General features: G+C 41.3%; 1 protein-coding gene across 2 annotated transcripts in view; it reads right to left on the bottom strand.

The window, feature by feature from the left end:
• NECTIN2 (nectin cell adhesion molecule 2) overlaps window positions 1–25,475 on the bottom strand; it is a 91,561-nt gene that overhangs the window by 35,944 nt on the left and 30,142 nt on the right. Inside the window, exons 2-6 of one of the 2 annotated variants that reach the window (XM_040434243.1) lie at window positions 21,567–21,905; window positions 20,802–21,092; window positions 20,573–20,690; window positions 19,396–19,547; window positions 3,832–4,996 (exon numbers count right to left, since the gene is read on the bottom strand). In XM_040434243.1, coding sequence (XP_040290177.1) covers window positions 4,527–4,996; window positions 19,396–19,547; window positions 20,573–20,690; window positions 20,802–21,092; window positions 21,567–21,905 — 1,370 coding nt within the window. In that variant the 3' untranslated portion in view covers window positions 3,832–4,526. Of the gene's footprint in view, window positions 1–3,831; window positions 4,997–19,395; window positions 19,548–20,572; window positions 20,691–20,801; window positions 21,093–21,566; window positions 21,906–25,475 lie in introns of those variants that run through there. The other variant, XM_040434233.1, reaches the window with a different exon arrangement.

Here is a 25,475-nt window from a genome sequence, read left to right on the forward strand (position 1 = left end):
TAGAATTTTTTCTAAACTATAATGCAGACGGATCCGTTCTGAATGGATCCAAATGTCTACAATATAGGAGCGGATCCGTCTGTGCAGACACCAGACTGATCGTCTCTGAACGCTAGTGTGAAAGTAGCCTTAGTTTCGTCAAGCGGACAGCAAAACGCTGCAGGCAGCGTTTTGGTGTCCGCCTCCAGAGCGGAATGGAGACTGAACGGAGGAAAACTGATGCATTCTGAGCGGATCCTTTTCCATTCAGAATGCATTAGGGCAGAACTGTTCTGTTTTGGACCGCTTGTGAGAGCCCTGAATGGATCTCAGAAACGGAAAGCCAAAACGCGAGTGTGAAAGTAGCCTAAAAAGTTAATGAATAGAATAAAAGAAAGTGAGAGGGTAAAGGACTAAAGATAAAATAATCAAAAAAGAATGAAGAATGAAGACTCAGAGGGGAAGGAAAAAGTAAATGCAAGAGCGAATAAAAAATAAAAAATAGAACAATGAAAGTGGAACCAAAAGAGGAACAGAAAAACAAAGAAATATAATTAGGTATCATGCAGATAGATGCATTACAGGTCCATACAAACTGTAATATATACGAAGCGATAATACAGAAGTCCACCAGAGGCCAAAACAGAGATATTATCCTCTATAAACCTGTTTGAAAAGAAAGAAATAGACCGAGAAAGAGAGAAAGAAAAAAAAGAAGTATAAGAGCAGAAAACCCTGACCATTCAGACTGACATGTTTGACACATCCTTAAAGGGCACTTCATACATTTAGAGAGACAGTTTCCAAGCAATAAATTAACATATGTATCCACTGCTGAATGGTGTCTCTTAAAATAAAAGTTATAATAAATTTCATGCTAAAAGGAAACATTATAAAAGGCTTCTGGGCAGAGGTGTTACTTTATGTTCCCGAGCTCAGATGCAAAATTGATAGTTAATCATTAAATACTGGTGGCTTTCTATACAGTAGAGTGGTCTTTGGACCTCGGGCACCAAGGCCTGGGTGTGACTGCTACATTTGCTTTCTTCCAATAGTTATTTCCCTTTAACGGTAGGTTCACATTGAGTTTTTTGGAGCAGGTTTTGAGGCAGACTTTCCTGCAGGTTTTTCAGCCAAAGCCAGAGGTAGATTCGAAAGGAATCAAAAATATGAAGGAAGGACTTATATTCTGCTTCCTGCTTGATCCACTTTTGGCTTTGGCTGAAAAACCTGCAATAAAAAAATAAAATAAAAATCTGACTCAAAACCTCCTTTTAAAAAAAACTGTGAACCTACCCTAAAGGAAGGGCCATCGTTACTCAGAGGTGAGCAGCAGACAGGAGAAGAACGGAGAGATTAGTGGAAAAACTGCAGTCAGAACATTAGGACTTTAAGGAAGGATGAAAGACTTGAACATAGCATGAACCATAACCACAAGCTTTTCATGCCCTGAACTCACTTGCTGCTGAAGATGGTCATGATGGAATGTGGACCCATTTCCAGTTTTGCTAGGATGTCTCTTAAATATGTGCCATACCTTTCTGAAAATGCGTCCACTTGGGTGGAATTGGAGTCTGAATTATATATAAACTAACCACTTTCCGTTCTAAACAGTTTTTATATTAAATTTTTTCCTTTTTGTCTTTTACTCACAGTCTTTAAAGCTTATAGGGGGAAATTTAGTAATGGTTTTACACCACGATTGTGGAGTTAAAAAAAGTAGCAAATTATGGCGCACGCCACATTTGCCCAATAATCTTACGTTTTAAGCTTCTCTGCACTTTTCTGAAGTGCTGTGATAAGGGCGCAGGGCTTAGCCGAGGGGCATATGGGTACACCAGTTTTGATAAATGTCCCTGTTTTTTCTGTTGACAGTTTTATGAATCCTTGTTTTTTTTGTGGGACAAAGTTGTACTTCTAATGGCACCATTTGATATTCCATATAATTAGGAACAGAATTTAGCCAATTTTTCGTTCTTTTTCTGTTACTCATTACAGATTAAATTATTTTATATACTTTTTTAAAAAATTAAGAATTTTTTTATATGCAGACATACCAGCGATAGGGTTTTTATTTTTATATCTAAAGTGGGAGAAAGGGGCGATTAGAATTTTTAACTTTTTTGTATTTTTAAAACCTTTCTGTTCACTTTATTAAGGCCCAGGGTGTTTCCAGGGCTCTATACAAACTTTACTATGGCAGGCCTGGGAGCCAACTCCCGCTAAATAACCACTCAGGTGGTGTCATCGCAAATGACATGTCAGTGATCAAGATAATCGTACACTGCCGATGCATTTCTGCTGTGGAGTAAGGGTTATCTACAGTTTAAAAAGGAGACTCCATCCAAAATTTTGAAATCTTTTTTGTGTCTATATTTTAGGAGCCTAGTAGCTTACATTTTAGATTTTAGATACTGGGGGAGATTTATCAAACTGGTGTAAAGGCAAACCGGCTGAGCTGCCCATAGAAACCAATCTGATTGGTTGTTATCGGGAACTAAGCCCGTTTTCCTTTGCATCAGTCTTTATAAATCTGTCCCAATGTGTTCATGAACGTTATCTGCTTTTTACCAACAGTACAGCTATGGCATTTTGTAACCACTATATCCATCATTAAAAGGGAATGTGTCAGCTCCAACTCCTCCCCCCAAACTAGAGTAAGCAGTGAATAGTGTAAGTGGTACCAGGTCCGGTTATGTAATTTCTATCTTCATACTCACTGTGGTCCCACAAACCAGCAGTAAAATGCCTTGAGAGGACTCCTCAGAGTCCTCTCCATTATGTACATGAGCACAGGAGTCCTCTAAATGTATTTTACTGCTGGTTTGTCGGAGAACAGAGTGGGAATACGAGTAGATATGAAAATTAAAATTACATAACCGGACTCCGCTCCACTTACACTGTTAAACCGGGAGCAGACATTCAACGTAGCTTCAAACTGGATCCGCCTGGACACTGTACCAAGAAGGGAACTGCAGCACTGCCTCCCATTGAGAACAACGGGAGGTAGACATCACACGTCCGCTGCAGTAATTTTGTCACGGTATCCGCACCAAAATTTCACCATGTGAACCGGTCTTAAAAGAAAAAGGAAGTATCTGTTGTCTAAATCAACCATTCACAGCACAGCTTTCATTTTTGAGAGAAGTATAAGAAATGAAAGCTGTGCTGCGATTTGTTTGTATGGTATGGGTAACAGAAATAAATCTGTGCCATACAGTAAAATAAGAAAGTTGGGCCTCATTTATCAAAGCTGTCTGATTAAAAAGAAGATGGAACTGTTGCCCACAACAACCAATCATAGCCAATCAGTTCTTAGCTTTGGATTTCTAAAGCTGCTGAGGAAAAATTAAAACTGCATTATGATTGGTTGCTATGGGCAACAAGGCAAGTTTTACAATTAGACAGTTTTGATAAAGGAGTCCCAATTCTACAGCAACAAGGCAGTCATGTTTAATAGTTCTGTCTGGCATAAATTTGGTCTGAAAAGATTAAAATTTAAAGTAACTTAAAAGATCATTTTCCCTCAAAATTCTGTGAGGAAATTGACATAGAAGTCCTTGAGTAACTGGCCCGTTTGCTATTCAGGAGTCTAGAAGAATTGGGTGAAAACCATTGTGGAAGCTGTAATAGAGAGCATATTGGTCGTTACCCAGCTTTCCCAGAAACAGATACAACTAAGAAGATACTATAAAGATTGATGGACTTCTAAATGTAAATGGTCTTTAAAATCTTCAACAATTCATAAAAATCTGTAATAATTGAAAAACAAGTAATTTTTACATGATATTTATTAAAATTTTCTTCTTTTCTTACAGAAATACAAAAAAAATAATAGCAGAAATTTAAAACAACCCATCCCCCAACCCACCCCATTATCTCAAGGCTCAATTTTCTTCATATTATCCTTTATAACTTCATTACTATTTAGTGCAAACCCCCTTTAAAAAGGAAATTAGTGCACACTTTGCAGATATCCCTAAAAACTGCAAGTGGCAACTATATCCTGGCACGACAAGTTCACGTGTAAGGTCAGAGTGACTTCCTATACCTTACCCAGCCCCCTGAAATAATGAGGGGTACCTAAAATGCCCAGCAGGATAGGGAAGTCCATATTTCAAAACAGTCATATGTCTCAATAGTCCTGGATATTCTGTGGAAGGAAGAGCAGAAGATCTTTGTAGTCTAGTAGGCAGGTGAAGGGAACATACTTGTTCACCATAGTTTAATGGAGTGTATCTAAGGAGTTCTGAAGGAGCTGTCATTTAAGCAATGGTGTACTGGAGTTTGTATATACTTGAGTGTGTGAAGGGGATCGCACATACCTGACTGAAGAGCAAAAGTTAAATAATGGTGATATTCCTAATGCATATGTACTTTACAGTCCAAATGGCTCATGGTCAATGAGAGTAAAGTCCAGGTGAATGGTTGAATAAGGATGGGTAGAGTTCCAAATACTCTACAATTCATATCACTGGGACAGATGTAAACACTCTGCAGTCCGTGTGTTCAGTATTGGATACGTACTCAGTTATCATCAGGAGTGTTCACACATACACAGCAGTCCTGGAGATTATAGAGCCATCAGTCTGTGACTCCATGTCATCATCCAGGTAAGAGTCAATTGGATGATGAGGTCTAAGTTGCAACATGGGCCCCACCTCATTGAATCGTTCTTCTTCCTCATCATCTTCAAGTACTTTGTATTTCATCCTTTCCTCCTCATCGTCGTCCTCATCTCCCAACGAGGGGCTTAGTCCACTGTCTCTCATGGGAACTGGGCCTTTGAGGGGTTTGTCCAACTCCCCGTCATCTTGGTAGTTGAACTGCTCAGTTGATTTGCCAGTGCCAAATGCTCTGGGCTTGGAATTGTAAGTTCCACGATCCTTTTTGCTCTGTAGACCTCCTCTTTTGATGACGATGAAGATGATGGCAGCCAGAAGGAGTAGGACCAGAATCCCCCCAATTACCCCCCCGGCGATGGCTCCTGCGTTTGTCTGCGTCTGCATTGCACGTTCTGGGTACGAGAGAAAGATAGCAATTCTGTAGCCTACCATTTTTGTCCATTAGCCCCCAAAAGCCCAACATTAGCATACTGAAATACATCTACTACTGTAAAGAACATGCACAAACCAAACAGAGTGGAAAAGTTTAGGAGTCAAAACATGCATTACCGAGTGCCCCACTTTATCTCCCCGTACAATGAACATGTCAGAATGATGGGATTTCTCAATCTGCACATGCATTAGACTAGTTAGCAACACAGGGTTTAGTATGTGCCACATGCAGTTCTATGGGAACAACCTAAACATCATTTTTCAATCATACTCAGTATATATGTAAAAGATTGGATAGCAGGAGAACATAAGGATGGAGAAAGCATTTCCATAGTCCTACTTTTGCCCATGTTTCATCTGTACGTTTTCACCCAAACTGGAACTTAACATAGCATTGTAGAAAACAACCCCCCCCCCCCCCAAAAAAAAAGTTTCACTACTTTATGTCAATGGGATTAAATCCATCCATCAAAACTACAGCTGTGGGAATGTGCCCATGGGCAGAGGTGGTTTGAGGTCATAAGTTTAAGATAATGGTAGAGATAGACATTTCACTTGGGCATCTTTGCCCATTTCTTACTGTGATATTATTAAGATACAATAAAGTGCAGAACCTTCCTATTTCTCAGATCAGATAAGGAACAATGTCCATCTATCAAACATGGATTTTACATTCAAAGTTTAGAATCTTTATGCGTGAATCTGAGAATACTAGGGTAAAGCCTTGGTCACATTTCTGTTAGGAGATCTGGCAGGCTGTTCCGGCACAGAGCAGCCTGCCAGATTCTCTACTTCACCGCTGGATCCCCATTCACTGCAATGAGGTCCTGCAGTGATCTGTCCACTACATGGTATAAATGCCAGATTTTGGCCACATAAAAACTATTGCATTTGCGACAGATCTCCGAATAGAGATGTGAATGAAGCCTAAGAACAGGATTGACTTGTTGAAGCAAAGTCCTTACCCCTTTGGCCTCATTAATAAAAAGTAATGATCATAGTAGCTATCAGAGCAATTCTCTTATTTTCTGTTCCACCCTAGGGTACCAATTGGTTTTTGCATGCATTACATTTCAAATAGTTCCAACACCAAACATTAGATGAAGGATAGTTATTCTTCACTTGAGGCCTGCCATCATCACTAACCCAATAGTAGCCATAACGCATTCTTAGCTAGGCTTTCCATAACCAAGTGCAAAGTTTCAATTTGGCGCCTTAGGCTACTTTCACACTTGCGGCAGTGTGATCCGGCGGGCAGTTCCGTCTTTAGAACTGCCCGCCGGATCCGCCGCTGACTGAAAGCATTTGTGAGACGGATTGGGATGCGGATCAGTCTCACAATGCATTGCAAGGACGGATCCGTCTCTCCGCTTGTCATGCGGACAGACGGATCGGTCTTGTACATTTTTACAGGTCTGCGCATGCGCAGGCCGGAAGGACGGATCCGACATTCTGAATGCCGGATCCGGCGCGAATACATTCCTATGGGAAAAAAATGACGGATCCGGCATTCAGGCAAGTCTTCCGTTTTTTTCGCCGGAGAGAAAACCGTAGCATGCTGCGGTTTTCTCTTTTGCCTGATCAGTCAAAACGACTAAACTGAAGACATCCTGATGCAAACTAAACGGATTAATCTCCATTCAGAATGCATGGGGATAAAACTGATCAGTTCTTTTCCGGTATAGAGCCCCGGTGACGGAACTCTATGCCGAAAAAGAAAAACGCAAGTGTGAAAAGTACCCTTAGCCCTGTATCTAAATGCCGTGACCAAGGCACTCGCCATTAAACGCAGCACAACTACTGTTCAAGATACAGTTGTGCTATATGAGGCCATGCAATCGGCGTTGGAATTCTAGTTCATCAGTTGCTCACCTATCATACCCCAGAGCCATAGTAAGGCTTTCTTTCACCTAGGGCAAAGAATCAGCTCACAGTACCAAAGTGGTTTGCTGAAACATGCTGGTCCTCGAGCTACAGCACTGCATAAGGTCCTTCTATATCACACCGCAATTAACTTTTGAGCCATCTCCCCTGACCAATTGTTAAAATGTAATATTAAAGTCAAACTTTAATAGCCGGGATATGTTTAGATTCTTCCTTGCATCAAGCTTTAATTTTAAAAAATTCTTGTAGTTTCTGAGTTGAACCACACTACTGCAGTACAGGTCAGCTCAGGGATTTCGTGCATTACAGAAAACTGAATGACTAGGAGGCAACCTACAAGTGGAACGACTCATTTGGCTTATAATATTCACGTCGTTATTTAATCTGAACTCACAGTTTGCAGTAATTATACCACTAGGAGCTCATTCACAGGAGCAGCAATGAGCGTCATTATTATTATTAAACAAGAAGCAGTTCCATGTATTGTGCTGAGGGTGAAGAATAGAAGACTCAACGGGAGCAATGTTTGTGCTGAAGGATATGATCACAAAAATACCATTTGGATTATAAAACATTAACCACAGTATGTGCTGGATGGTGCAACATATCTGGGAATGTATTTTAGAAACAAGTTTTCATCATCCATAAAGAAACTACTAGACCATAAAATAAAATCCCAAAGCCTTCATATAGAGATGGATGAACCAGTGGAAATACTTCAGTGGGCTCCCAATTAGCGCACCTAGAGCTGTAAAGCAAAAGGACGTTAAAGGGCAACCTCCCGATCACACTGTTTGCATAGACACATAGCTGTAGCCCACATGATCTAAATGCTGTGTTTCTTTTAATCTGGAGGTGCCGTTCCAGAGTTATGATACTTTAAATCTGAAGTGTCACCATTGTTCTCCCTGGCTGCTTTGCCACTGTTTGGCCCGGTCAATTAAATCTGCGAGAGAGGGGCTGGACACAGAGGTGAAGCGTGGGTGCAACAAGAGCAATGGTGACGCCCTCAGTGCACAAAAGGACTAATTTGCATATTGAGAAATAGTACCGTAACTCTGGAACGGAGCCTCAGATCAACAAAAGAAAAACTGAATTTTAAATCAGGTGAACCACAGCTATGTGCCTATGTGAACAGTAGGGAGGTCACTGGTGACAGATTCCATTTAAAGGTTGGAGCTCATGATGGAGATTAACCCCAAACCACAATAAGAGCGCAATTTCATCTGAAATGAAGTTGGTTTCACCTATAGTTTGGGTGGAGGGTTAAAAAATAAAAAATGGTGGCAGTGGTGGGATGTCTTTTCAGCCCCCCTCCTTTCTGATCCCTTTATAAATCCCTTGTAAGGTCACATCTTGAATATGGGATTCAGCTTTGGGCTCCATATACTATAAAGAGTATAGGAGAGCTAAAAAAGGGTTCAAAGAGGGGGACCAGATTATTAAATCCGATTGGGAGGTCTTTCCTATAATGAAATGCTTACAAAATTGGGATTGTTCATTTTAACCCCTTCGTGACCAGCCTGTTTTGGGCCTTACTGACCAAGCATATACTGCCACTGCGTTTTTAAGTTATAAATTTTACGGTATAAATAATATATCTTTATTCTCTGGGTAATGCCGAATGCACACGGCTGTGTTCCGCGGTATGCCGGGCTGGATTCCTGTTCAGAGCAGGAGCGCACGGCGTCATTGGTTGCTATAAAATGCAATGCACTATCCCTAGAGTGCATTGCATTTTAATGGCAATGCTATTCTGACTTTGACCAGCAGGGTGCGCTAGAGAGGTGCAGCATGCTGGAAATTACTCAAGGCTGGTCTGGGACCTACATCAGACTCCAGGCAGCCTTCACACACATCGGCACCCCGCAATCGCATTTGCGGTGTGCTGATGGGAGACAGAGGGAGTCTGCTCACTCTGTCAGCACTTTACATGCGGCGGGCGCTATTGCCCGCGCCATGTAAAGTGTTAAACAGCCCGGATCGGCACTCCTGCCAGTCCGGGCTGTTAGAGCAGGGCCACGGCTGTCATGTGAGAGCCGGGTCCCCGTTCCCCGCTGCCCAGGGGACCCGTGCAGCGCTTAGACTGGGCCGCGGTAAAAATGCGTGTGGTCATGCTGCAGCCCACAATGCACGAACACAGTCCGTGGGGCAGCCGCAGTGGATCGCGGACCCATTCACTTTAATGGGTCTGCGATCCGGCCGTTTCACAAAAAGATAGGACATATTCTATCTTTTTGCAGAGCGGACGTACGGGACGAAACCCCACGGAAGCACTCCGTAGGGCTTCCGTAGGGTTCCATTCTGCATCTCCGGATTTTCAGACCCATTCAAGTGAATGGGTCCGCATCAGTGATGCAGAATGCCCACGGAACGGCACCTGTGTATTGCGGATCCGCAAGATGGCAATGGGAAGCACACGTTCTTGTGCAGGGAGCCTAAGAACCATTAGTAACTGCCGTAAAAAGTCGTATGGGTGGTCACTAAGGAGTTAAAGTGGCAGCCTCACTTGTGCCCTTGGTGCCTGAGATAGTCTAAAAACTCCTGCCACATAACCACAGTAGTACTATAAATGGCATTGAAAGGATGGTAAGAATTTTCAGATTGGGCTTGAATCTAAGGCTACTTTCACACTAGTGTTTTGGCTTTCCGTTCGCAAGTTCAGTCATGGGCTCTCACAAGAGGTCCAAAACGGATCAGTTTTGCCCAAATGCATTTGGAATGGAAAAGGATCTGCTCAAATGCATCAGTTTGCCTCCGTTCAGTCTCCATTCCGCTCTGGAGGCGGACACAAACACTGCCTGCATCGTTTTGCTGTCCGCCTGACGAAGCGGAGCCAAAAGTTTTCTATTGTGTCAGAGAAAACTGATCAGTCCCCATTGACTTACATTGTGTGTCAGGACGGATCAGTTTTCTCTAACACAATAGAAAACTGATCCGTCCCCCATTGACTCAATGGAGTTCAAGACGGATCCGTCATGGCTATAGAAGACATAATACAACTGGATCCGTTCATAACGGATGCATGCGGTTGTATTATTGTAACGGAAGTGTTTTTGCAGAACCATAATGGATCCGCAAAAAAAACACTAGTGTGAAAGTAGCCTTACTCTTCAAATCTGCATCCATGCATAAAGAACAACATGGGTGAAAAAAATGGTACTCTTTGTAAACACGTTAACATCCATGAGGCGAGTTTTGAACGTCACCTCAGGTGGAAGCTTTCCCTGACTACAAGGAGAACAAAGATGTAAGCCTATGACCTTATATCTCCTTTAATTGAAGGAACATTTATGCCTATGCTGTAATATATGGCCATTATTCAAGCAGGCAGAAATTGTGTACCAGAAAAATACTGGGAAAATAAAAAATAAAAATCACACACACACACACCACTAATTCCACCACCAATTCTGTTCAGACTTACTGAGAAGCAATTTACCTGGCAAATGTTCCAAACCTTTTTACTGAAGCACAAATGGAGACCCTCGTCAGTCATCAAACTCAAGGTACAAAAAACAGAATTCCTTGCTCCTGCCCTAGTACTTACATTTCCCAACCCCTCTTGGCACTTTAGTTCTAATGGTAGTTGATTGCAGGCTAAGCACAACGTTGCCGATTCTCCTCCTAGTAATCAAGCAGGGTTCGGCAATAGGGGAAGAAAAATCACCTCCCTGTTGACCTTTATAACGACTGAAACCATGGAGTTAAAATTCTGTGATGGTGGAGACCTTTATTCCTCATAATTATCCAACATTTATCTGAATTTCTTAAGAACAAATATGACCACCACTGCTACTGAGCACATATATTTTATTCATCAGGTCATAAGGCTACATGCAGACGAACGTTGCTCGTTTCCGTTCCTTTCTTTTGCGGATAGGATGCGGACCCAATGGGTCCACAAAAAAAATGCGTGCAGCAGACCATGTACCTAGCAAGTACCTTTAGAAGTCAGTAACTAGGCTTATGGCAACATGTTCCATCTATACTTTATAGCGTCCTCATTCAGTGTGTTCTCCAGAATATTGTAACCATGGAAATTCTTTGTAGACTGGAATTATGTATTTGTAAGTATGAATATAAAATGTAAAAGGGTTCAATCTTGTACCCACAGTAACCAACTCATGACCATGATAACACTGTAGAGGTTAAGGCTACATTCACAAAACAGTGAAAAAGGTAGTTAAATGCATACACTCAGTATTTCATGGCTATTTTGCATCAGTATGTGCATCCATTTTCTGTCCAGCTATCCATTTCCAACAGCTGTATTACGGCTGTTAAAAGCGGATTTCATTGTCTTTATATATATATATATATATATATATATATATATATATATATATATATATATATATATTCCCACCCCTGCAGTGCTCGCTGTATATATTATGTCCCCCTATAGATCAAAATGTCCCCATTGTGCTCCCTATATATAATGTCCCCATTGTGCTCCCTATATATAATGTCCCCTAGTGCCCCCAAGTATAAATACTGTGTGTGTGTGTATATATATATATATATATATTTTTTTTTTTTTTTTTTTTAATTTGCTCCCATTGTGCTTGTAGTATATATAATGGCCCCCTCCCTCTCCACCCTCAGTAGTACCTACAGATCCTTAAAAAACCTCACCTAACATGTTCCACACTGGAGGCACCAGGACCCGACACCCCCCAGCATCGTGATGTCATGACGCTGGGAGCACGAGGTCCTGCTGCCTCCAGTGTGGAGCAAGTGTTCCCTCGGATGAGGCATTTTAAAGATGATAAAAACGGCCATGTGAATCATCCCATAGTCTGCAATGGCGGTGTGATGGCCGATAAAAAGCGTCCGGCACAATGCAGTTTTTGCACGTTTGTGCGAATGAGGCCTAACCAGTTGCTATGGTTAAAATGTAGAGTCCGAACCAAAAGCAAAAAAAGGACACTGGGGCATTCATTTTACCTGTAGAGGAAACAAGCTTTTGGCAGTGATGGAAGATTTTATTTTTCTTAGAAACAGAAGCAAATTGTAAGTGGGAGTCTCTGGACATAAGATAATGGACATAATAAGATAATGCCTCAAGGAACGCTGATGTCATGGTAACAAAGATAAACTGCTTCATTAGAAAGAAAATAAAGAATATTTTTAAAAGATGAATAGCAAAACATTTCTTTTTTTGGTAAATTCGGAGAGTCTGATACAGTTTCCCCCCCCCCCAGTTTTCTGTGTCCTATACCATTTATAAAAAAAAAAAAAAAAACACAGCCTATGGCAGATTTCAGGGGCTTACAGTACAGATGCCCATTGGGGTCCATATGCAAAACCTGGACCTCACTCAGTTCTACTTTGAACAGATTTCAGCTATGGTCACCCTTCCCCTCCACTGATCGCAAGGTGTAAACCAGGCATCCTCAAACTGCGGCACTCCAGCTGTTGTAAAACTACAACTCCCACAATGCTCTGCTGTAGGCTGTTCGGGCATGCTGGGAGTTTAAGTTTTGCAACAGCTGGAGGGCCGCAGTTGGAGGATGCCTGGTGTAAACAGAGGTCTAAACAGGAGGAATCCTAGTGCCACTCTGCAATTGCTTTTTGGCAATTGCTTTGCCTGTAGTTCTCAAATTCGACAACAGGCTAACAAATAGAAGTCACATTATGTTGCAATTCCTGGGACGTGCAGGGATTTTACATTTTCACTGTTGGAAGTAGTTGCAATGGTTGCACAATGGCCAAAGCAACAAATGAAGTTCAAAAATAACCACATTACCCAAGTCTGTAAACAGCGCACAGATTAGAGAGAGAACATACAAAACCCATTCATTGTGGGGAATAGAATGATTGGAGCGCAGCTGCGTCGTGTACTCATGTTAATAATTGACCTAGTTGCTTCAATAGGCATGAATGTAGGGAACATGTTGCTGGATGCTGGTTGCTTCAATCTCCATCTTGTATGATCCCCTCCCCCACCCTTGATATTCCCAGAGCAGCCTGGCACTTGCAGTGTCAGCCGGGGAGCTGCATTCGAGCACAAGGCCTGCCTGTTGATTGCTAACTAGTCTTTTATATAGAAGCTGCTTCTTCACGATGATCAAAGCAGCTTCTGGTAATTGAAAGGGGGGGGGGGGAGCAGGATGCCTGTCGAGAAGGCTATGGCTTCCTCAATCTCTGTAGACTGGTTATTGTTATACAGGGTAAACATGTTAACATATGTTTCTTGTAAAATGTACTAAAATATATATATATATATATATATATATATATATATATATATATATATATATATATATATATATATATATATAATTCCCAGCAAGATGAGCACATATGAACATGGGACCAACAGGGATACTTTCAGCTGCCAAGCACACTATAACAGGTCAGCCAGTTTCATGGGGACAAATCTGCGGACAGAGGCCCTTTAAAGCTAAGGTTGCGTTACACTTTATGCAACAATGGGAAAAAATGTCCCAAAAAGTTACAGCTCTATTTCCAGCACATTGATGCCCAATGGCAAGTGAAATGCTCCGATTATAGCGATACATTGGAAGATGGTATTGGTGGGGTACAGGTGATCTCACTGATCGCTAGAGCAATGGGGCAGCAAAGTTCTTCTGGTTGCCGTACCTCATCAGCTCACTGCACAGTTTTCCGTTCTTCCACGTCAGGGGTGACATTTTAGGCTCCTGGTCCTAATGCAAAACCTGTAACTACCATTTCCCACCTACCATGTGACATTTATAATGCAGGCGACATCCTATATGTGCAGAGGGGCATTTAGGTCCCCTCAGGCACCAGGACCATGGTGTGACTACCACCTCCGCTCACCCTTCCATATAATTACCTTCTCCATGCTATGCTGTTGGTCTTCTGCCTCACAGAACAATATGTACCTACAGTACACGTGGCGCGGTATACCGTGCTGGGTCCATGCATACAACATTTCCATAACTCGGAATCAGTATGATTTATATACACAATATACATCTATTATGGAAACTGGGATCAAGATTAATCAGAGCCAAGCTATGAATTAAATGAATGCAATTTTCTGAAAGTTCTGCTTCAAAAAAGCTAGCATACCGGTAAATATAGGTCACGTTCCTACCAAGTAATTCTCTAGAAAACGTTTTCTGTGATTGCTAGGTGCTAACTATCGTGGGACCAGTAATGAGCCATATTGGCTGTCTCTCTGCTATTTCAGACTTCTGACAGGCATGACTAAGCATAGACTGAATAATATTCTACAGAAACCAAATTTTTTGGTAAATATAAAATCCTTAAAAATTTTAAGGAAAATGCTTTCCAAGGTGTTTTTTTACTTGAGCAGTAACCCACCACGGTCACTACAGACAAGGTAGCTGTGCTTTGTTCTCAGTGTTAGTTCCAGTTCTGACAGTTGTGAACAGCTGATCGGTCGGGGTGCCAAGTGTTAGGATACATCATCAATAGCAGATTGATGGGGGTCTAAGGATAGGTCATCAGGATCTAGAATCCCAAAAACCTCTTTAAAATTTAGCCATCTTATTGTTCGTTCACATCTGTCTGGGGATCAGCAGTTCCCATCTTAAAGAGGTTTTCCATCTTCAGAGGGTAGGGCCTTTTTGTCAGAAGCACCCCATGTGGCAAACCTGAGGAGGGAAGCATACTGACCTGTTCTCGGTCACTGGGTTCCAGCTCTTCCGCCGACGCTGCAGCACTCCGGTCCTTGAGCGTTGACAGCCGCTGCAGCCAATCACTGAGTCAGGTGAGACAAGTGGGATTGGTCACCACTGCGGCCAGTGATTGGCTGTTGCGGCCATCAACCCGGATGTTGACACGCAGGGACCGGATTGCTGCAGCATCGGGAGGAAAGTGAAGGAGGTGTAATCCAGTGGCGGGAGCAGGTTAGTATGCCAACCTCCACAGGTCTAGCCAAATGGGGGTGGGGCGGAGAGGGAATGAAGCCTGCCCGAAAGGCCCCCCCAAAGATGGAAAACCCCTTTAATGTTGATGTATAATATTACTGTAATAAAACAAGAGACCACCATGACATGGTGTAATTACTGTAAATCTAGGATGGATATTGAACATATCAGTGTGTTCTTTGTATAAAGAATGTACATGAGGTCATGGCATGAAACATGAGAAATACATGCATGTCCCGGAATTCTTTTCAGCCCTTCTCCAAGTAAAATAATTTACATAACTTCTCGTCACACTTGGGTAATGACTCAACACCCTCCAGGCAAAAGGCAGAAAAACAGGACGTTTAAATTGCTGCTTTGAAAAATTCATCGCCCCACCGTACAGCCCGGGGTTCAGTCATGTGACCTCTTTTTTCAGGACAGGAAATGAGAAGTTTAAATCTATCACCTGGAAAAGGCAGTGAATGGGATAACAAAAGGGCTGCTGACAGAAACGGCACACCCCTCCAATGATATTTTGTAAAAATTCCTACGCCTTTCAAAAAGGGTCATAAAAATAAAATTGTTTACAGCAGTTTTAGGATAAATGCAACAGTATAGAGCAGGGATCACCAACCTCCAGTTGTTCTGAAACTACAACTCCCAGAATGCTCCATTCTTTTCTATAAGAAACCATGCCAGTGAGTATGTTGGGAATTGTAGTTTTACAGTAGCTGGAGTGCCAAAGGTTGCTCATCACTGCTGTAGACTGATAGGGAGTCATGAAAAGTCAGGAATCACCCAATTATCTGCAATGCTGGTCATACACGGGCAGATGTCTTAGAGATTCGCCTTCCACTCGGACCCGGTTGAAATTATTGAACACCCCCTTCGTCCCGGTAGGGACCTGTATTCACAATCACTGGAGTATGCACAGAAATGGAAAACAATGTACTATAAGACGGGAGTATATTTCCAGGCAGCACCCTATGCTAAATAGCAGCTTAGGTCAGGGAGGTTACATACACAGATGTAGAAAACTTTCATCACTGTCATTTCACAGTGATCATCTGCTCTACAGAAACCTCCATCTCACTCAAATGGCATTTCCCTTTATAAAAAATAAAAAAAAAGTCCAAGAGTTGTCAAGTTGTTAAATACTCTACTTATCCCTTTCTTGATTATAGATCACTCTGGGAGGGAAATGGCATAGCAACTATTTATTTATTTTTAATATCTACATGTGAAATAGCTTTTTTAGATCAGGACTCTACGATAGCATACTGTACATGAGAATTTGGCAGCTATATTCGGAAAGAGATAGATGGGTACTGGTTTTAGGTAACTGAGGTTTTTTTACTATTTGCAATGTATCCAATTGCTTGTACAAACTGTACAATATCAAACACAGAGGGGCATTCATTAATGACTTTACGTCACAACAGTGGTGTAAAAAAGTTGCAAATTATGGCCCTCACCATATGTGCACCATCATTTGCGACTTCTGAAGCTTAAAAAAAAAAAAAAAAAAAAGTGGTGAAAAAAAAAAGAAAAAGGAGATGGGTTTGGCAGGGCTTAGCTACAACATACTATACACCAAAAACTGGTGATAGAGATTATATATCTATCCATATACACACACACTTTAAAATCAGCGGTCCTTGGTAATAATTAGTCAGATACAGTCGACCTAACAACATGGCCTTCTAATCAAAGGGCTTAGCAGGGCCAGTGACAGAATACCGATGAGGAAGCTCTCAATTCCTTATATTCAACATATATACCGTAAGTGTTTCTAGACTTCTAACAGTAGAGGCCATTAAGTAAAAAATCAATACTATTGAAGCTCAGTGTCATTGGTTGCATTGATTAAAATTACATGGCAGGCACATCAGTTTCTGCTCATGTTCGTGGGGGGGGGGGGGCAGAATTTATTTTCTGACAGAAACCTGCAAGTGCTTTATAAATTTAATTTTACAACCATTCAGAACATTAAAATAGAGATTTAAACAGATCACCTCATAAAAGGGGTTCTCCTGAATTTCAGGAATAACATTATTTGCAATATCTACCTGTGCATTAATTGGGTTGACAGGGGGTTTAGCTACTCAGACAATGCCGTGTGTTCACAGCCCATTAGTCCAAGCTGATGAATGTATATATTATTAGGAACACTGCTTGAAGAGCAATCATCTAATATCAGAAGAACATCTCCCATTAGGCAAGAAGAGTTTTTCCAAAATGGAGCAGATCAAAAAGAGGAGAGAGGATATACTCAGCTGATCTAAGTGTCTATCGACAAATCTATAGCTTTCAAATAGGGCAATAACTGTAGACTGACGGGGGAAGTGAAAAAGTCAGGAACCAACCCAAGTGGCATACATGGGCAAATGGCTTAAAGCCCACTGCTGGTTACAATCAGACTGAATAGGGACAAACATTCATATAGTCAATCATACATCATAACATGAGCAGTGACACTATGGTACTCTCTCAGAAGAGGTTGTGATGGTGAACTTACTAAAAAAGTAGTTCAAGAGAGGCCTGGATGTATTTCTTAAGTATTATATTTAGGGATGAGCGAATCGACTTAGGATGAAACATCCACAGTCAAATCGCATAAAACTTCGTTCTAATACGGTACGGAGCAGGAACTCTGTACAGTATTAGAATGTATTGGCTCCGATGCGCCGAAGTTACTGTAAAAAAAAACATTTCCCGAATTCGGGTTCGGTTCCAAGTGGTACCTTGGAATTGAACCAGAGTTTGGAAAATGTTTTTTTTTTACAGTACAAATTATTTTATGAAGTTATTGCGCAAAGTCTCATGAGATTTCGCAAAGGAATAACTTCGGCTCATCAGAGCCAATACAATCTAATACTGTACGGAGCACTCGCAAAGTTTTATGCGAATCGACTTCAGATGTTTTATCCAAAGTCGATTCGCTCATCCCTAATTGTATTACAGGTGATGGTTACTAGAATTAAGGAGAAGGGTCATCAATCCAGGGAGTTATTGCCCATGACAAGGGGAGAAAAATCTGACCCCAAACTTGAGAAAAATTGGCTTCTCTCTCTGGATCAACTTTTCAGGAGAATAGCCTGAACTGGATGGACACATGATTTTTTTCAGCCTTAAAAACTAGCAGGGAGATTTATCAAACTGGTGTAAAGTAGAACTGGCTTAGTTGCCCATAGAAACCAAATCAGATCTTACCTTTCATTTTCCAAAGGAGCTGTGATAAATGAAATGTGGAATCCAATTGGTTGCTATGGGCAACTAAGCCAATGCTACTTTACACCAGTTTGATAAATCTCCCCCATAATATGCAAAATATTTGCTTTCAGGCTTTCTCCATGGTGTTTACTAAATTCTAGCCTTCAAACAATATTTGGAAAGAAGCCCATGTCACCGCTACTTACTCATCCATTGCGCTGCCCATTCCACAATCTAAACCATGCTCACTTCATTACCTGACTGGCTGCGGGCTATTCTGCTGATTGTCTAAACCGGATAATCTCCTATATCTGTAAATGCAGCTAAATGAGGAGGAAATGATTGGGAAAGACCCATTTCTTTCCCCCTTGGCCCATACAAATGGGCACTTCATGATCAATATAGCCTGTAAAGTAGGCCATACAATATAAGGTTCATCTATAATAATTTACAAACTGCCGAGGATAAACATTTGGATCTTCTCCAGTTTAGCACCATAGACCTACCAATGAAAATCTGTCATTTGGTCAGAATAATTATTGGTAATTATTGTTTTAATGTTGTTTTCTAATATTCCTTGAACAATGCGAATACCAAACCAAAAGGGAAACCTTTAAACAGCTGCTTTTGCCTATGTACTGCCAGTGTGGCCATATTGTATGCTGGATTTGTGAAGTAAACCCCATCACATCAGTATCCAGGACATCAAAGTGAACTGATTCACTCATATGTGCTTGTCTGTTCTTTGCATACATTATTAAAAAATGTACTACGATGGGATCCGATCGGTTTCCACATAAATGCCAGCTTTCAGCCCAACAGTGCGTGCAGTGGTTATTGTCCGGTTGAGAGCCAACATTTTTGCTGGAACAGCCTACCAGATATCTTAACACTAGTGTGAACCTATCCTTAGAGGACTATTGTATTACATTTTGCTTGTAGACCAGCTAAGGATCTTAAAGCAAAATGTCATGTAGGTCAGAAGTTTCAAGACAATTTATTAGGATTTGGAAGGTAATCATGCTAGGTCATGCAGAATTGTAGAAGAACCGACAAAGTCATTATTAAGCTGGTGGACTATGACAAGATGGCACCTTGGACAGGTATATGGGGCATGATGATTCATATATAGGACAAGAAAATCAATTCCATCCAAATTAGTAGGGAAAATGAATACCATTAGCAGATGATTGGAGAACAGTAGGAGAACCATCTATTGCACTTGATGTCAGTAGGCATCTAGATGATCAAATGTATGAATTGTAAGCAATATAAGGCTTATACTATTTGTGAGGCAGGATGGAATCAAGGCAGTCTGTTAGGACAGTGTTTGGTTCAGTCACACAGGCACGGCATACTGGTCACACATGCAATAGCATCATGGTATTTACCTCTTACGAAGACATCCTGACGGGAAGCTCTGCTCCCGAGAGCATTGGTGACTTCACATATAAATGATCTGTTTACACGTTCGTCCACCTGATCCACGTACAGAATATTGTCCTTGGCCCGGACAGATGCAGGGAGCGGGGATCCATCCGCACTGGTTAAAAAAATAAAATGAAATAAAAATACATAAAAATTACCCCAAAAAAATTGTATTATACAAAGTGTCCGTGAGACACAGATTAGGTTCCTTATATATGGTCTTAACATCAGCAAGAAAAATAAATAAAAATAAAATTAGATAGATCTCTCAATGCCATACCAAGAAAATAGACATTTAGGTAGGGCCAATTTGACAATTTATACATGCAATCTGACCCAACTGAACCATGATTTGGATCACACCACATTAGACATATGGTAAACCCCGGGGTCGATAACTATTAACATTAGGCCGAATGCACACTATATTGTAGTGTATTACTGTACAGCCGCGGTGGCATGAAGCGCACGGCGTCATAGCAACCAATGACGCCGTGCGCTCCTTCTCCGAACAGGAATCCAGGCCGGCATAGCACGGACCGCTCTCGGCCGCGGAACACGGCTGTGTGCATTCGACCTAAGGAACAGAAACCAAAACCACTATAGGGGTTATCCGATGATTAAAGTAAAAATGAAAAATCAGACTTCATGAGAATTTCCTTCTAACAAAGAAAGAGCCAGCACATGGATCCAGAGATCTCTCATTCATTGTTCCAATGGCTCTGCTAGATTTATTTCAAGCCTGCCGCCCAGAGGACATGTCCTTTCTGCTGCAGCTCTCTCCCTGTAACGGTCACAGATTTTACCAATCGACCCCGCTGGCGACAATCGAAGGATGGAACTGATCATGTGCATCCACCAGAGAAATGTTAGAGGTGGACAGAGAAATAAGGAAAAGAACAGACAGCAGGTGGCACTATACATTTGATTGAATAAGTCAGTGGCTATACTATTTGTTTTTTATATGCAATTACAAAAGTATTCAGATCCAGGTGCTGGTTTGAAAACTAGAATATTTTTCTTGGGACAACTCGTTTAAAAAAAAATAATAACTAGAAACTTAGATTCATACTGCTGGAACAAATTGTCTCTTTATAACTAACTAATAATCACATTACTGCAATATTCACCTATACTTACGTTTTCCAAGTGTATGACATGGGAGGGGGGTTGCCTTTTGCATTGCAAGTCAGGAAGACATCATTGCGATGTAAGTGCCAATTATCATCATAGCCCTCAATAGTTACCACAGGGGCATCTACAAATGTAGGAGATTGCAGTTAAATCCATGAAATCTCAGTCATTAATAATTTCTAGTTACAATGCAGGTAAAGAAAACACTAAATTTTCAAAATTTGAAAGTACTTACATTGAATGGACAATTTCAATGGAATAGGGTAGTCTGTTGACTCTGAGTTGATTATGCAAGTGACTGGCATCCCATCAGCGGTCCATGTTGGTATAATTAAGTACTGACTGACTGCAGTGTATGTTCCATCAGTATTATTGATCATGGTGTTGCTCACATTCCCAGGAATGGTAGTGTGCCATGTTATTCGGGATGGAGGCCTTCCATTGGCCGATTTACACGTAGCTACTGCCGCTTCTTGGTCACCTGCTACAACCCCGGAGTTGGCTTCTGCAGAATTCTGTGATATAGCTGAAAGTGGGAATATATTTTAAAATCACCGAATAGCCATAAAAAGATATTTGGAAGGAAGGATCAGAAGTGCCAAGAGAAAAAGGACATTACTGTCCATCAGTTTGATCTGCCTTAAAAGGGTATAACATTTAGTGCTGCCTCATACATAGAACTTTTTTATGCTAACCATACACAGAGGGTAGTGTATCATTACCATGGCTACTAGCCAACTGGTTTCTCATGCAACATCTTAAATCAGCATTGACTACATTGTCTGTTATAGACATGAATTTTATGAATTGTCTAATCCCATTTCACTAGTGGTAAAAATGTCCAAAATGCAACCTCAGCATTGGCCATTTTAGTCTGATTAACCATTATCCAATATTTATGACTACCTTTAGAAAATGGGGTAAAGTAAAGTACTGTATTTGATAGGTTCTCCAATCCCATAAGATAATCATGCAACAACTTTATATTTATAATATTCACCTTTGACAACCAGAGTGGTGGTGGCTTTGACATTACCACCAGGAAAGGTGGTCACCTCACAGACATACTCTCCTTCATCGGTGTACACGACAGGTGAGATCTTGAGTGTTACGCTGGTATTAGATGGATCCACTAGCTGGAAACGTGCTGGGTCATGTAAATGGGTGCCAAGAATAGGACTAAACACCGCCAAACTGCCAGTACTGTTCAGCCACATGATCTGTGTCACACGCACTGAAGGGTTTTTGCTGGTGAACTTGCATGGCAAAATAACTTCCTTACCAATGATTCCAGTCACCTTGTCTGTTACGTATATAGAAGTATCTTGGGCCTGCAAGACTGAAAAAGGTAGTCTGATGAGAAAGGTGGAAAGGAACATGGAAGGAAAAAAAGAAATGCATGTTTATGATTACTGTACATAGTAACTTTCATTGCCAGTTGCAGATGGGGGTTTTCACCACTGGACTTCATGAGGCCACTTGTGATTTGACCCCAAATCTTATCCTGAATCACCTGGTGTTCTGCCTGGCCAGTCTGATGGTATATACAGTATCTCTGTAAAGTAGTAATAAACTGAAAAAGGTCTCCAAATCACTCTTACAGCAAAAAATAAAAAATATAAGACTTCATGTGTAACACCATGTAAACCTGATCTTTAAATTGATGCCAGCTCAGCAGGTTAGGGGCAAATAGGTGGACCCCTTTATGATGTCCTTTTCCTCATACAGGGCATTTGAAAAGCGATTGTGATAATGAGAAACCTCATACAGGAAGAGGACACTGGAACATTTTCAGTACTAATAGGAGGAAAGAGCCTAGATCCCTCTCAAACCATAAAACAATACTGTGAGATAAACAATAAGACTAGAGAGGAGGATCTAACCCAGCCTCTCAAACATTTAGTGGAGAGCTACAAAATAAACATGAGGTCTCCATCCAGCAGAGCCACCATTTTATTAGCTAGGGAAAGAAAAAAAATTACTGCTACCAGTGCAGAGTGGCAGCCTGTATCACAGCAAGGAGAGACGCCATCCAGTATTAATGTGACTCTTCCGCAACATATACCTTGCTGCAGAACCCAAAATAAAGGGTGCGCCACCTTAGGGCTCGTTCACACGAACGTATTTTGCGTTACGTATGCGGGCCGTTTTCTGCGTTCCGCATACGGAACCATTCATGTCAATGGGTCCACAAAAGATGCGGACAGCACACATCCGTTGCTCTGTCCCGTGGCCCCGCAAAAATTATGAGTCCTGTCCTATTCTTGTCCGTTTTGCGGACAAAAATAGGCATTTCTATAATGGGCCTCCTCTTCCGTTCCGCAAATTGCCGAAGGCACACGGGCGGCATCAGTTTTTTGCGAATCCGCAATTTGCGGACCGCAAAAGACGGCACGGTCGTGTGAACAAGCCCTTATTGTGTGATCATTGACCAAGCACCACTAGCGATTTATACTTGTCATGTCATTCTCAGCTCAATCACATTAAGTTTTCTAGGTGTTCTCTATTCCTGGTAGTGCATTTTAACCTCGGTTTTCAGCTTGCAAAACAATATCTTACAGACACATCTAGGTACTTTCCAACAATTACACATAGATAAGATTCATAGGCAACTAGGATTCTAATTAACCAATTTAAAAAAAATAAAATAATCTTTCAGCCTTTTAATAACAAGAGTTATGGAATTTCCCAAAAAATACAATTTGACTTTAGAATCTAGAATGCCAACGACCTACTTTAATGATTTATTGGGAATTTTAGGGGAATATCCCCACCACCACCAAATCCTAATGAGGAAAAGAAGCTTCTAGAAAGTTTGTGGTTAAAGGGGTTCTCCAAGGCTTTCACTAAATTCTAGCTTTCAAACAACCTATGGAATGAAGATTGCTCCACCACGGATTCTGCAATCTGTGCTGTGCTCATATGACCGCCTGTGGGCTCTTCTATAGATGTTCTGACTTGATATGCCCCTAGGGGATTATCAGGTCTAGACATCAGCAGAATAGCCCGCAGCCAGTCAGGTGGTCAAATGAGCATGGTTCAGATTGTGGAATCAGCAGCGCAACGGCATAGTCTGGTGAAATTGTCTTCCTTCCAAAGATTGTGTGAAAGCTAGAATTTAGTCAACGCCATGGAGAATACCTGAAAGCAAATATTTTACATATTATGTGTATATTATACAAAGCCTAAAAAGGGAAAACAAACCCTTTCCCAAATTAAAGCCATCTTGGCAATTAACTAGTTCCATTGAGAAGGCTAAATAAGGTACATAGTCATGCTGGGTCCACCAGAGCAAGAGCCACTCATTGTGAGCAACTTTCCACTTTGGCTCAGAGAGGAATGCCAAGCTGGGGTCCCACTCCATGATGTCCAGATACTCTTACAGGCACACAGAAATAGGCTGAGAAGATGGAAAGCTCCTTTAAACTGTAATGCTAGAACCCTGAATAGAGTGGCATGACAACATCAAGTAGGACATGTAAAGGGGAGTCATATTAATTGCCATTGAAATTTCTCAAAATCTGATTCTGGCAGTTCAAAAACTCAAGACTTGAGCGGGAAGTTTTATTTAACCATCAGAACAAGAATAATGTTCATCTATTACGTGTCCAATTTAGAGATTTGATGCTTCAAATGCATTGTAATGTTGGACTTCAGACTTCTTGGCACCATGGATGGGCATGAGGAACACTTGGCACTCTTGGTAAACAAATTAAATCCCAAACATTTTATTAAATACAATTTTCACTCAAAGGGCTGTATTACACTATGCGATCAGGCCGACAATTGTTTGGAAGGAAGCATCTTTCCCGGCAGTTGCCTGCTCATCAGAGGAGGAGACCGCTGCTATTACATGCGGCAATCTCCTCCACTGTATGGGAGGAACAATTGCTAAAGCCATCAATCGTCCCCATATTGAATCATTGTCTGCCGCCAGCAAGCAATGATTTTTAAACCTGCTGAAAGATTCGGATTGCTTGATGAACGAGCGTTTGCTCGTTCATTTGGTAATCGGAAGCAGTACTAGGGCTCATGCACACAAATGTATTTTCTTTCCACGTCCATTCCATTTTTTTTTGCGGACCATATGCGGAACCATTTTAACGGGTCCGCAAAAAAACTAAAAGTTACTCCGTCTGCATACCATTTCTGTATTTCCATATGTCTGTTCTGCAAAAAAAATAGAACATGCCCTATTGTTGTCCGCATTACAGACAAGTATAGTACTGTTCTATTAGGGGCCAGCTGTTCCGTTCCGCAAAATACGGAATACACATGGACATTATCCGTATTTTGTGCGGATCCATTATTGCGGACCGCAAAATACATACGGTCATGTGCATAAGCCCTTATACAGGCAGATCATCTATAACAAGCATTCCTACGAACGCTTTTTCGTTATGAGCGCTCCAACAATTGCTTCGTGTAATACAGGCTTAAGGCTACCTACACATATTGCAGATTATATAATTTTTCCGAGCCGATTCTCATGCAGAAAAACCTTGGCATAGGCTCAGGCACACTGCCTTAGCAGTTTTTTTTTTTTGTGGTCCGCAAATTGAGAATCAACAAAACACGGATACTGGTCCGCATTTTGCAGGACGGAACGTCTGGGCTATAATAAAAACAGTCCTATCCTTGGCTGTAATGCCGACAAGAATAGGACATGTTCTATATTTTTGCTGATGCAATGGAACGGACATATGAATGCGGACAGCACACGGTGTGATGTCCACATCTTTTGCAGGCCCATTGAAGTGAATTGGTCTGCATCTGGATTGAATGCGGACTAAAAATATGTTTGTGTGCATGAGCCCTAATACAGTACCAGCAAAGTGTATAAGATAAGACAAATCTAAGGGATTATCCCATGGAAACTATTACTATGCAATTTATAGAGCATTTTAAA

This window comes from Bufo bufo, chromosome 1 (assembly GCF_905171765.1).
Source record: "Bufo bufo chromosome 1, aBufBuf1.1, whole genome shotgun sequence".
Lineage (NCBI taxonomy): Eukaryota > Metazoa > Chordata > Amphibia > Anura > Bufonidae > Bufo > Bufo bufo.